The 14,125-nt window shown below is 36.7% G+C and overlaps 1 protein-coding gene across 1 annotated transcript in view; it reads left to right on the forward strand.

Moving 5' to 3' along the window:
* The window catches only part of si (sucrase-isomaltase), an 89,883-nt gene that overhangs the window by 56,931 nt on the left and 18,827 nt on the right, over positions 1–14,125 (forward strand). The window contains exons 30-40 of the mRNA XM_067419975.1: positions 1,450–1,562; positions 1,916–2,041; positions 3,437–3,568; positions 3,753–3,869; positions 5,180–5,242; positions 6,668–6,784; positions 8,314–8,404; positions 8,522–8,660; positions 8,772–8,905; positions 9,009–9,043; positions 9,273–9,389. Coding sequence (XP_067276076.1) covers positions 1,450–1,562; positions 1,916–2,041; positions 3,437–3,568; positions 3,753–3,869; positions 5,180–5,242; positions 6,668–6,784; positions 8,314–8,404; positions 8,522–8,660; positions 8,772–8,905; positions 9,009–9,043; positions 9,273–9,389 — 1,184 coding nt within the window. The remainder of the gene's footprint in view (positions 1–1,449; positions 1,563–1,915; positions 2,042–3,436; positions 3,569–3,752; positions 3,870–5,179; positions 5,243–6,667; positions 6,785–8,313; positions 8,405–8,521; positions 8,661–8,771; positions 8,906–9,008; positions 9,044–9,272; positions 9,390–14,125) is intronic.

The following is a 14,125-nucleotide window of genomic DNA, read 5'->3' on the forward strand; positions in this document are numbered from 1 at the left end:
GGTATTGGTACCGACTACTGGAACTTCTACTACACTCTTTCAGGTGTAAAACAGTTTAGTTAGTTGTTAATATGAGAATCATGATACATTATTTTAGAGTTTTATGTATTGTATAACATGAGTAGCTCTCTGTGACTTTCATTTTTTTAAAGTAGCTCTCAAGTGAAAAAAGGTTGGAGACCCCTGGTCTAATCCAAATCCATGTCTTCTGAAGAGACTAATAGCCTTATCTGATGACCAGACACCACGACTCGCATACTGAAGTAAACACGGACGTTCAAATGATTGCGAGACATACGAAAACAACATGAGAGTGAGAACTTGCAGAATTTACATGTTTAGATGAGATAAACATTTACAACTTTAGGAATAGTCATTTTATCGAGCTTTCTTGCGATTAGAAATGTGACAGATTGCATTGATCATATGAAGCACGGGCGCTGCTGGAATGACACTCCTCAAAGTCAAAGCGCAAACATCATTTAAAGCGGCACTCCTTACAGTGAAAGCACAAACATCATTTAAATCACCAGATCACATTTGGTTTTAGTAGTGATAATAACAGAGATCAAGTTAGAAGCGACCAAACACCTCCACGTTTTCCCTACTTAAATACAGTTACACGAACAGCTGAACAGCCAAGCATGGTGACACAAAATAAAACATGGCACTTTTCTAAGCGGGTTTAAAAGGAGAACTATACTGTATGGCGGAATAGCACTTCTGAGAGTACTTCGACTCGGCGCATTTAAAAGTCCCGGCTGAAAAATCCTCCCTCACAAATCCTCCCTGAGGATTATTCAGGATTTTTCTATTTATCATAGAAAAGTGCCACTCTTTATTTTGTGTCACCATACTGGGTCGTTCAACTATTGTTGTTCAACATTAGTAATACATTAACTCATGATTATGTGTGCATTAATTAAGCATGAATTCATGCATATTAGTGCACCCGTTTTGTAAATTCTTACCTAAAGGGTTAATTTTTTTTTTTTTTTTTTTACTAAAACATATTGCAGGGGAAAGTGTTATAAACAAGCTTTCTTTTTTTCAAACCAAAATATAATTGCATATTTCTATATTTAGATGTTCGGGTGAATTGTGACCTAGACATGTTTTTGTGAAATCATCCCAAATTGACATGTACTTAAAGGGATTGTTCAGCCAAAAATTAAAATGATGTCATTATTATCTCATTGTTCCAAACCTGTATGAATTTCATTCTTCCGCCAAACACAGAAAAGCATTATCATTTACTGCGTTCAATGTGCTCTGTGATTGACTGTGATTGGTCTAACATTAAAATTGTTAGAAGGAATCCATTAACTATTACCGCTAAGAGGCTGAAAGTGTAGGTGGGTAAAAAATTAGCTGAGACCACACATTGAGTCACAAGGATGATGTAATCGCTCTCTCTCTTTCTCTCTGTCTCTCTTATTTTTTTCTTAGATGTGACCTTCCAGCCTAATCCGGCTCTGACCTACCGCACCATCGGAGGTATCTTGGACTTCTACATGGTGATGGGACCTACTCCAGAAGTTGTGGTTCAGCAGTACACTGAGGTGTGTGTGTGTGTGTGTGTGTGTGTGTGTGTGTGTGTGTGTGTGTGTGTGTGTGTGTGTGTGTGTGTGTGTGTTTAGATTGAGTACACTGTGGGCAATGAGGCAGAGAGACTCCAGCTGCTAAACCTCATCAAGCCAGAAAAAACACACATACACACGCACACACACACACACAATCATCCAAAAACTCACATGCATAAATGAAATACATAAATATTTATCTAAAAGAAGCTTGCTTGTCACATAGACAGAAGGGGCCATTAGATTCTCTTAAGCCACTTTTATGTTTTAAAATATATTTGCATAAAATGTAAAAACAAAAAAAATCTTGTTTTGTGCATTTTGTCTGACAGATGATCGGCCGCCCGGTGCTTCCAGCCTATTGGTCACTTGGATTCCAGCTTTGTCGCTACGGCTACGCCAATGATACTGAGATCGCAGATCTTTACAACGAGATGAAAGCCGCTAAAATTCCCTATGTAAGCAATCACATCTTTTAGTGTGTCCATGTATGTCTTTCAGTTTCCCCTTGAATGCAACAATAAGCACAGTTATATAACTCACCAACCTACAGAACTTGCATCACAACTGCAGGAATATTACGTTTCTCACTGTAAATAACTCAACCAGTTATTTCACTGTAATGTGCAACTTAAATGACAACAACGTATTAAGGCCGTATTAAGACTTAAAGTAGTACCTGGATTGAGTTAGTGACTCAAAAAGACCATCATAGTCCTTTTATTGGCAGTTATTTCTAAGACAATTATTAGTAAGATTTAAATTAACTCCTAATACTACATGCCTTATCATTTACCTGGCGCAATGCGACACCAGTAATGACACAAGTTAAGTGCTTTTGCTAGTTTCAGCCCAATGCAGTTATCATTTTCACGTCCAGTGCCAAGCTGTTTAGATAGCAAATGCTTGTTGGTCTGAAAAGAAGGTGTGTTGTGTTATTTTGAGGCAACTGAAAATGACTGCACAATTTACCAACAAAAACCAGGGTTACAGGATTAGTAAAACCAAACCGGTCTATTAAGGCCTTGTTGGTTCCATGATGCTGCTTTCTCTGTCAAATCAGGCTTTGATCCTGAGTTCAGGAGTTTAGCTGTGACATCAGTAGTGAACAGCCAATCACACGCTGTGGAACCGAGATTCACTTCTCGCGAGAGATTCATTTCTCTCCAAGTAAGACTTATCAAGAATATTACATGATAAATGAGAAATGAGAAAATATGAAGAATTTAAACAAATCTATGAAATATGTCTATGAAAGAGGACAACTTAAAGAAAAAAATTCTATACGTCAATGCAGGTAAAAGCTATGGCACATAGAAGTTAGTTTAGGTGATATATGGAGAGTTTTGAACATTTAAGCTCAGTAATGCATTTAAAACCTTCATATAGGCTATTTATTTTCATTTGAACAAAGTGCATAATAATGATTAATTAACTAAAATGAAAAGTTAAGGGTTTAAGGGTATAAAAATTACAATAATTATATCTACATCATTCCAATTTTTATTATTATAAATAAGAATTGTAAAAAGCCAGAAGTGTTAGTCTTTAAAAACCATTTGCTATGTGGTGACCTTTAATTTGGAGCAGAAACAGGCCGTGGAGTGTAAGTTACTATGGCGATGAACACTGCTAAAAAGCCAAACCACTTTAATGGTACCTACAACTCAGGATTGGCAGGATAATACTTCAAATGTTCGACTTGTTTAGAAATCTGCTGTTTTATCACCTGCCAGGCATATCTGCATTTGCAGTAAAGTTTAAAGCCATGTTTAAACCATAACATTGCTAATTTTGCATAACTTCACATTCAAGTTTATTGAGTGCAATATTTGACCTTTGATCCCTTAAAGGATGTGCAATATGCGGACATTGACTATATGGAGAGGCAAATGGACTTTACGCTGGACCAAAAGAACTTCAAGGGACTGCCTGCTCTGGTGGACAGCATGAGGGCTGAGGGGATGCGTTTCATCTTCATTTTGGTACAAACCGTTCTCAATTACTGGAAATAAAAAGTTGTTATCATAAAGTGGAAACGGATGTTTAACTGTTATGAGTTCATAAATATGGATTGATATAGTCTTGAAATCAGTCTGGCCAGGTGCATAGAATGAGAAGTATTCTGTACCTTGTCAACTACATGTTTTATTTGTTGATGTGCTTCAGGACCCAGCTATAGCAGCCAATGAGACGGAGGACTACCCTGCTTTCCGACTCGGGATGGAAGAAGATGTTTTCATCAAATGGCCTCCTGAGCTCAGCAGTGACATTGTGTGGGGAAAGGTATGACAAACGCAAAGAGAAAGGGTAACATTTATCGATTCTGAGTCCATAGCTCATAGTGTTGTTGACAATATATATTTTTTCTCTACTCTATGGCACAAGTTTTGGGTCCGTTGTGTTCTGCAGTACCTTTTAAAGGTGCTATAGGTGATTCTCTAAAAAATTGTGCTGATTGAAAGTCTCCTCATATCCTGATAGCAATCACTATGTTAACTGGTCTAAACTTTTTGTAAATACATATTGTCTGTGGAAGGTGCAGGACCATGCAATGCACCTTAAAGTTTTCTCGCTGGTGAATGACTCATAATGTAAGCCAGTAACATCTCGCTTCTGGTCTGTGCGTGTTTAGAGCTCTACTAGTATAGAAAACATTTTATCGATTGCTCCGGTCTGTATCTGATCAATGTGAGCCACGTGGTGGCCGTTGTAAAACTCGTTGCGGTGTTCCGCGCAAAAAAAAAAAACGCTCTCATGCGCACGCCATGTGTTGTTTGAATTCTCCGCTGTAATGCGATCTCATGTCTTATACAGCGCAGGGATTGGGTTAAAAGAACTCCTACTCATAAATAAATAAAAAGGACCGGCTGACGTAGAATTTTGCCCGCAAGCCAGTCACACACTCCAAAGTCTTCCCTTTTTAAGAATGACTTCAGTGCCGTTCTTTGTTCTTTTCTCAGAGAAAAGCTTAACTCCAAGTCTTCCAGAGTCGCGGTCAAGGCTGATTTGAAAAACCGCCGTTGCCAGTTTCTGTGTTTACTAGAAGAACGCAAGCGCAAGTCGCCCGTCATTACGTTAAGCCCCGCCCATCGACTCTACACACGATGTGATTGGCCTGACCAGAGTTTGGTTTTTACAGCTCAGACGTGTATTGACAGTTGCTAGACGATACTCGCGGCAGATTAGATTTGCTGCCGCTAGGGTGCATCTAGATTTCTAGGCTAGGTCTACATAGTTCTGTGTTTATAATTAAGCAGTGCAACACAACTCGATTTAAAATAAAATCAAGATTAACAAATCCTTGACTAGCGTTAAACATTGCTTAATTGAGTCCTTATCGCTGCAACTTTTTTGCGTGTTTTTCACATTAAGCATTTTAAAAATGTCCCGCTGTTTTGAGTGATTAAAATACTGCGGCAGGTGCTGTGTATGGATCACAAGTGCCCAAACCGTGCATCTTGTTCACGTATTTTAAGTTATAAAGATGGAAATATTTACAGGCTGTGCTGCATTGCATAACTCTATACTATGATGGGGACAGGTACTGCATTTTAGACTTGCCTGAAAAGAAGCCTTGTTTTTGTCTGTCATAGGTGTGGCCTGACTACCCCGATGTCGAAGTGGATAATTCTTTGGACTGGGATACTCAAGTAGAGGTATATTATCTATCTATATTCTCTCTCTCTCTCTCTCTCTCTCTCTCTCTCTCCTCTCTCTCTCTCTCTCTCTCTCTCTTCTCTCTCTCTCTCTCTCTCTCTCTCTCTCTCTCTCTCTCTCTCTCTCTCTCTCTCTCTCTCTCTCTCTCTCTCTCTCTCTCTCTCTCTCTCTCTCTCTCTCTCTCTCTCTCTCTCTCTACTGTATAGACCACATACTACTACATGTAGTAAACAAACTCATTTCAGCCACTCAGAACAGGTGGGTATTCCAGAAAGCATGTTATGTGACATACCCGGGTAAGAGTAAGTAAACGGATAACCTCAGCTTCAAATTTTAAAAAAACGGAGGTAACTTTCAGGGTATGTAAGAAGCCATAGCAAATTACTCCCTGAATATAACCAGCTCCGGACCAGGTTATGATCGAGGGTTAGTTTGCTTAAGAGGTATTCATGTGTTATATCATTTATATATTAATTTAACTAAATGTGTTATTACAGTTATATAATATACAATAGTATATATTAATTCTAAACCACTATTATATTGGTTGTGTTTATGGGGCGCAGTATAACATGTCTTAACACCGTATTTATCTTATATTTTACCTTTATTCCACACCGCTGTCTCCACTATCCTTTGAACGGTTCGTTTGCTTCCTGCTCATCTAGAAGCCCAAACCTCTAAAAAAACAAATGGTCTTAGATTGGTTAGATGGCCAAATGTAGTTTCATGTATTTTTATTGGCTGAAGTGCCAAGCACAGGTTTTCCGGAAATACCACGCCCCTTACTATTACGGGCAGAAGTCACATATACGGGGACTAGCAAGGGTTTATGATGCCACCAACCTGAGAAGAAGCTTGTTGTAGACCAAACCGGCCGTTTTTGTAGGCAATAAACTGCCATAACTTTAAAAGACAATATCTCTGATATATCTCAATATCGCTGTAAGACTGTTTATGCTCAAGCAGCAACATTACACTCTAACTTAAGTTAAAAAAGTTAAATCGCATGCAACCACCTCTTTAAACAAAAGAAGAAGAGGAAGTAGAATGCCGCACTTCTTAGCGTCTGTTTCCAAGGTGAATTATTGATTTGTCGCTCTGTTGAGAATGTCTGCTCAAGGTTAAAAAACTCTTGAGTTTTCTGAACTTACTCCCGGATGCGTTTTTGGAAACAGCATACCTCGAGTAAGTAAGGTTTGGGTTAATCAACCGAAAGTTCAAGGTATATATGGCGGAAGGTTAACCATGCTTTCTGGAATACCCCCAGAACAGATCCGACCCACTGCTATAAATGAATCAGCACATTATTTTTTAATCAAATTAGTTTAGTTCTGCACATGAGCAATGGTTAAATCACTTTTTCGAAATGTAGTAGTTAAAGCACGGTTATACAAATGTCTTTTTCATTCATCAACTTTCAGCTATTCAGAGCTTTCGTGGCCTTCCCTGATTTCTTCAAGAACAGCACAGCACAGTGGTGGCAGGATCAGATTAAAGACTTTTATGACAAAACCATGAAGTTTGACGGACTTTGGATTGTGAGTGCTTTGTCTTTTTCATTTTTATTGTTGGAATTCAAAGTAAAGCGAGTTTAATAATTACAACTGTGCAAGGCATTCCTTGAGGACATCTGTGTTTACCGTCCATGCTAGAGCCCTGCACGGGCCTCAAATCTAGGCCCTAGTCCGGCCCTGGCCCGAGACGCTGAGTGTCTGACAGCTTATCAAAGTTCTGGGCCCGAGTCCGACTGGAGCACATGTTTTTTTTTTTTTACATTGTTGCAGCCATTAATATAGTTCAGTTTTGTTTTTTAATGTCAAAGTAGTTATATTTTGTTTAGTTTCTTTATTAAGTTAATCAAGACAAATATTTAGAGCTATTTTTTGTTTGTTAAATTAAAGTTTAAATTTTTTTGGGTGACGACCAAGGGGCCAGCGGCCGACAGTGAGTTAACCGCATGTTTAATAAATGTTGCCTCTCAAATCAACTCTTGACTTGTCTTGCCTATAATACAATCCATAAATATATAACACTTCAAGCATCACAATGTTAGTTAATTTAGTCTACTATAATATTACCTCCATAGTAAAAATACATTTTTGACGAGCTGAGGCAGGCTGATACTGCTCGCAACGGCGCTCGCGAACGAAAAAAGCTAAACAATCTAAACAAAAAAGAACATGCAGGTTTACACCTCCGCAAAATAGAATATAAATCCGAGCAACAGCAAGTTCACAGCAACGAAAGAAAAAGATTAAAGATGCATTTTATTCAGCAGCTAATTTCAATGAATTTAAAACGAAGGAGAAGCCTAAAAAAAGGCCTAAGGCCCAAGGCCAGGCCCGCGTTTTAGGTATGACGTGAAGATTGGCCCGAAGCCAGGCCCTAGTGGCGTAAAAAAGTCGGGGCCCATCGGGCTTGAGAATAAATACAGGCCTCTAGTCCATGCGCCCAAGTTCTATCACACACCAACGTGGTTCTGGATCAACAACATTTGTTCCTCTTGAAATAACATGACCCTAGCCTGTCATCATCATCCTCAGATACTAGTCGGAATATGAGTCTCGTGTTGTAAAAATAATTTAAGCATACACAGAGTACTTACCAACACAATCATCATTTTTAAAAGAAATAGTAAAGGTGAATGCATATACAAAGTTCTCCGTTTAGGATTAGAACGAATTCAACTCAAGCGCTCTTTGGTGACGTGGATAATTATGCTACTGTCGATCATCTGTCCATCATTGTATACAGCCCGCCCTGACAGTTTGATGTCCTGTTTGAGCATAGTTGCTCCACAACGGATCAAGTCCAGGCCGAACTTCCCGAACTCAGATGTTGTGAGCGGGGCCTAAGTTCGGCTGGCATCCAGGCTCACATAACCCTAACCATAATCAATAAATACCTCTAAAATCAAATGTGAAAATATTATATTTATAAGAATGTTCTTCAGAAAAACGTCCTATTTGAGTAAGTCATGGTGAGCATGCAGTGAAGGTACGCATATATGCATATAATCACTGTTTTCTCCTTAGCCTTCATTGTCATTGTGATTTCCTTTCTGAAGGACATGAATGAGCCAGCCAGTTTTGTGCATGGCACCGTTGGAGGAAAATGTCTAGGGAATGACGCTTTGGAAAATCCTCCATATATGCCCCGTAAGTTCCAACGAATGCGTCCTGTAGAGATTTTACAGCACAGATGGTTAGCATTTACACCTGTATTTAGCACTGTGCGTTTGAAATGAATCTGCTTATGTTAATACTTATTCCCAGCACTGGAGTCAATGCAAAGGGGACTGAACCATAAGACTTTATGCATGAACAGCCAGCAGATCCTTGCAGATGGCACACGCGTCAGACATTATGACGTCCACAACTTGTACGGCTGGTCTCACACAGAACCCACTTATAAGTGAGTTTTCTGTTCCACCAAGTTCACTATTGCACTTATTTCTTGGTTGTTCTGGAATGAGGTAATTTCTGAGTCTGTGTGTGTGTGTGTGTGTGTGTGTGTGTGCCACAGGGCTTTGCTTAGTGCTACTGGTAAGAGAGGTGTCGTGATTACCCGTTCGACGTACCCATCTAGTGGACGGTGGGCAGGACATTGGCTAGGAGACAACTACTCTGCCTGGGACCAGCTTCTGAAGTCCATCATAGGTATCCATAGATTAAACCATAATTAGACCTCCAATGTTTTTTGTTGGACGGAAGCACCATGTCTACTGTACAGTACAGTGTATTATCTGTCTCTGTCTTTCAGGCATGATGGAGTTCAGCATATTTGGCATCTCTTACGTAAGTGCCTCTCTCGTCTTAGCACAGCACTTGCTATTGATTTTTCATTTGTGCTTTATTTCCTATCAAACAATGTTTTAGTTCATTTAGGTGCATTACACTAGCATGCAGCCATTACAGTGACCCTAGAGTTTATTTATTAATGTCTTGGAGTTGGCCCTGTTTTTAAAGAGATCTATAATTGTGTTTCTCTCTCCCTTCTTGTTCTCCCTTTCTGCTTGCTTTCCAGACCGGCGCTGATATCTGTGGCTTCTTTAACCCTGCCGAACACGACATGTGCCTGCGTTGGATGCAGCTTGGAGCTTTCTACCCGTTTTCCAGAAACCACAACACCATAAACATGCCAGTAAGAACACACACAGAGTTTGGGTTTTCTTAGCTGTGTTAACCAAACAAATATTTAATTCTAAAATGAGGTTAGTATGAGATTACCTCTTTTTCATTGAAAATAAAATAAAATAATTCTTTATAATAATGTTTCAATCTGAAAATCTGAATTGTTAAACAAAAATGTGTAGGGCTGCATGATTTGAGAAAAATATAATTGTGATTTATTAATGTGTTTACGATAAAAAAGTAATATGTAATGCAATGTAAACGTAATGATAAAAAAGCCAAGGTTTGTTGTGCTTGCACTGCACAATTTGTCCAAAATAATTGTGAATATTTATCAATATGATTATATAATAATAATAATAATAATAATAATAATAATAATAATAATAATAATAATAATAATAATAATAAATTATTATTATTATTATTATTATTATTATTATTATTATTATTATTATTATTATTATTATTATTATTATTATTATGAATACTACTACTAATAAATTATTATTATTATTATTATTATTATTATTATTATTATTATTATTATTATTATTATTATTATTATTATTATTATTATTATTGAACAAAAATAAATACTTATATTATTATATTGTATTGTAAAAAGAAAATAATAATAATGATAATAATAATGATAATAATAATAATGATAATGATAATGATAATAATAATAATAATAATAATAATAATAATAATAATAATAATAATAATAATTATTATTATTATTATTATTATTATTATTATTATTATTATTATTATTATTATTATTATTATTATTATTATTGAACAAAAATAAATACTTATATTATTATATTTTATTGTAAAGAAAGAAAAAAATTAATATAATAATAATAATAATAATAATTTATTATTAATAATAATAATAATAATAATAATAATAATAATAATTTATTATTATTATTATTATTATTATTATTATTATTATTATTATTATTATTATTAAACGAAATAAGAAATACTATTGTAATATTTCACTGTAAATAAAGAACATTTAAATGAAAGTGTTTAACCATGTACATCTAGAAAATTTGGTCTGACAGACAATTGACAGACATGTGTCAGTGGACAGTCATGGGGCCATTGTTCAGCAGAGAGTGTGAAACGGATTCCTAATTGAGACTTATATGGTGTTAAGCCTGATAATCACTGACACTGAGTGACATGCATCAAAATAGAGGGTGAAACAAGATAATGTTATTGTACGGACAGCCATGACAACTTCCTACATGAACGCTTGTCTGTATGATGCCCTGAGGGGTATAAAAAGGATCTCTGAATCCTTGAGACAGACAGTAGTCCATCACGATGCCCCAAAAATGCCCCACTTGAAAAGGAACCCCTCACACGAGCTGCTGACTAATATCTGGGATCCATAGACAGGTGGTCTGTCAGGTATTCACTCTGGCACTTGTTTAAAATGTGACCTTTGCAAGTGCTGAGACCTGTCACAAAAATCCAATAAGCCCCGGGAGTGAGTGGGATCGATGTGGCGTGGGGAAAATTCTTCAGTGAGTGGACGTGGCAGCTTTGTTGCTAACAGATACATTTAGGGGTATAATTAAATACTCAAAGATATCCAAAACCCTTCTGGGCTTCAATCATTTAAAAATGGCTTTGCTAATGGGTGATTAAACTAAGGACGAACAAACAGAAATAGAGTTTGGAGTGAAAGTGAAGTCTAAAAAACCTAAAGGATTGTGCACAGAATGCCCTAAAGGATCCTGCAGCTCAGGTGGCAGAGCATGGAACACAAATGCTCTGTCAAAATGAATACATGTAAATGCAATCCTAACGGGAATCAAATACGATTCTCCTAGATAAATAGAAAATCCTTGTGGATCTTATTTTTATTCGTTTTTTAAAGTTCAGTTGAAAGTGGCTATATATATATATATATATATATATATATATATATATATATATTTTTTTTTTTTTTTTTTTTTTTTTTTATTTATTTATTTTACAGAAAATTATATATTTTATTGCAATGATGTCTTTCTACTGAACGGTTAAAATCTGTGCTCTTTGTAAAATCAGGAAGGATTTTCAATACATTTATTTCAATACAATACATTTATATCAACAACATATTTTTATCCTGTTGCTAAATAAAATAGTCATTTTGGGAAACAGTATATTGGGAACTAAAAATATCTATTTTTTGTTTTGTATTATGTTGGAATCATATAGGAATTCAGATTAGAATCCTTCAGGATTTGGCGCAAACCTTAGTATATCACCTCGCACGAATCATTTAAATACTCTTCTCCCATAAATTTTGGGACAAAAGTCCTAGGGTCTTGGATCTCTCTGATAAACACTCAAAAAATAACTTTTTTTAAATAACTTTTTTTAATTGTCTTTTCATATTTACAAATAGGTCAGGAAAAGACATACAAATATATGGGATTCATCCCAGAAGACTGCAACAAAACAATAGCACAGCTATAATCGAATGATCTTGATGATTCATTGCAATGGCTGTTTTCCTAAGTTAGAAAAAGCCGGATAATTTCCAAAATAATCAACGAACTCTACCAAGAGCTGCGCAAAATAGTTTTTGGCTTTTTTGGAGCATTAAATAAGGCACAAACACCAGTAAATTGATTTGCACAACCCTTAGTAAATCAATTTGCATGATTCATTTAAATACTCCTCCCATACAGATTACATATGAAAGGGAAACTGCTACAAATGCATATACAATAAGGTCAGCTGCAAAAAGAACCCAGAATATCTACGCCTTTATAGCGCAAATTTTTCACTTTGTCTTTAGTAAATCCTGACAGTCATTTTTTTAACGGCAAAAGAGGATTTGCGCTGGCGGAAGCTGCTAGTAAATCTGGCCCCAATCCTTGCCAAAATGGATCATTTCGGATTTTGTCTCAGTATGATGTCACAATGTGACAAAAGACCAACGCCTACTTCTATATGATGACCTCTTTAGCCCCACCCACAGATGTGTGTGTGTGTCATGTAGTAGTAAATCCGAGAAAGACACAAACACAGGATTACTACAACAATGGAACCAAAAAGATAAAGATAAAGATAAAGATAAAGATAAAACCACATTTTGAAAAAAACAACAACATTGTCAACGAACTCTACCAGCCACTACCAGGGTTTTTTGCTGAGCATGCAATATAGCAAAATACAGAGCTGACCCTCTTCTTTTGGAACTAACAACAAACAAAAGCGTTGTATTCTAGCTTCATGAATTCCTTTTTTATCAATGCTTGAATATGGGTACGTTTTAAAAAAAGCAACATTTTGAACAAAAAGCTGAGAAAATCTTCTTTTTGTGTAAGACTACATCCAGTTCAGATTCAGAGCGATGATCAAACACAGATGGTGTAGATCGAGTCCATCAACACCCCTAATGCTTCACAGTCCTCTAGCTCATCCAGGGGCAACATTTCATTCAGTAACATAAGGCAGTTTTGATTTATATGCTGTTTAATGTTGATGATCACGTTATTTTGTACATGCTTCTGTTTCCATACGATCGCTTGTTTAACTGCGTCTTCCTCACGTGTGTTTTGATCAGGAGATTCAGTACTCATTCAGAAGATGTGTAATAGTGCCCCCTAGTGTCTAACAGTGAAAACATGGACAATTCTGTTTGCTGGGGACGTGTTTTCTCACAAATAATGGAACAATTTTGTTGTGGAAAGAGTAAAGAAAAAGTGAATGATCTTTATTTTTAAACAACTGCCAGATCACGTCAGTAATACACTGTTCGTCTGCTTGCTTTAGTTTACTGCTGATTCATTTTTAAACACAGAAGCGGGCTTTTCAGAGAGGCCGAGGATAAAAGATGATGCATTCCCAACTGTATAAAACCCCTTTAATAAAAATGGTGAAAAGGCATAAGAAAAAAAAAAAACTTTTGTTGAATATTACTCCCAGTCCTTTGGGATTTTGACTGGAATATGAAGAAAAAAAGAAAACAAACACAAAAGTAAAAATGCTAACAAAAACTCTTTTAAAACGGCATGATGTGTATTCAGCGCACTGTTAGACACACTCTGACAGTGACCAGGGAATTTAGAGGGCTTTATTAAAACAAAAGTGCACAGCAGCGCTTGCAAGACAGCATGTCTGCATTTTTTTTTTCTGCTTTTATTCTGCCGAGTCATTTACTTGCACCGGTGTGGATGCCCTCTGCTTGTCTCAATGACAGTTTCAATAAGAGACTGTCCTCAGCTCGCCTCTACCCCCTCGCCCGGACGTGTTTATCCCTGCACGTCCCCTTGGTGCTGTAATTACCCCTCCAAGATGTCATTAGCTTTAATGTGGCTACTGAGGCAAATGGAAGGTCATACAGAGACAAACGGCAACGGAAGGAGGGCGTCAAGGTGGCCTGAATTACAAAGTGATAGAGAGAAAGACATGTTGGATAGTAGGAGACAGAGACACTTAATAAAATCAAAAAGGGAGTGTAACTTTTAGTCTTTGTCAAAGCTCATCTCTCTGGTAGCATTTATTGCAGACATAATCAGTTTTTCTTTTGCTGGAAATTGACTAATATTAATGACCAAAAATGTTGTCTTATAACAAAATTCGCTCATGGGTATGATGTAAACTAATGCCTAACTGTAATAAAAAAAAAAGGGACAAGCACTTCGGAATGTCCAGCTCCAACATCCTGTTTTAATAGGAAGTGTTTGCTCAAGTGAGTAAAATAGGCTAATCCTAAAAAGC

Source organism: Pseudorasbora parva, chromosome 16 (genome assembly GCF_024679245.1).
Source record: "Pseudorasbora parva isolate DD20220531a chromosome 16, ASM2467924v1, whole genome shotgun sequence".
In the NCBI taxonomy this organism is placed as follows: Eukaryota; Metazoa; Chordata; class Actinopteri; order Cypriniformes; family Gobionidae; genus Pseudorasbora; species Pseudorasbora parva.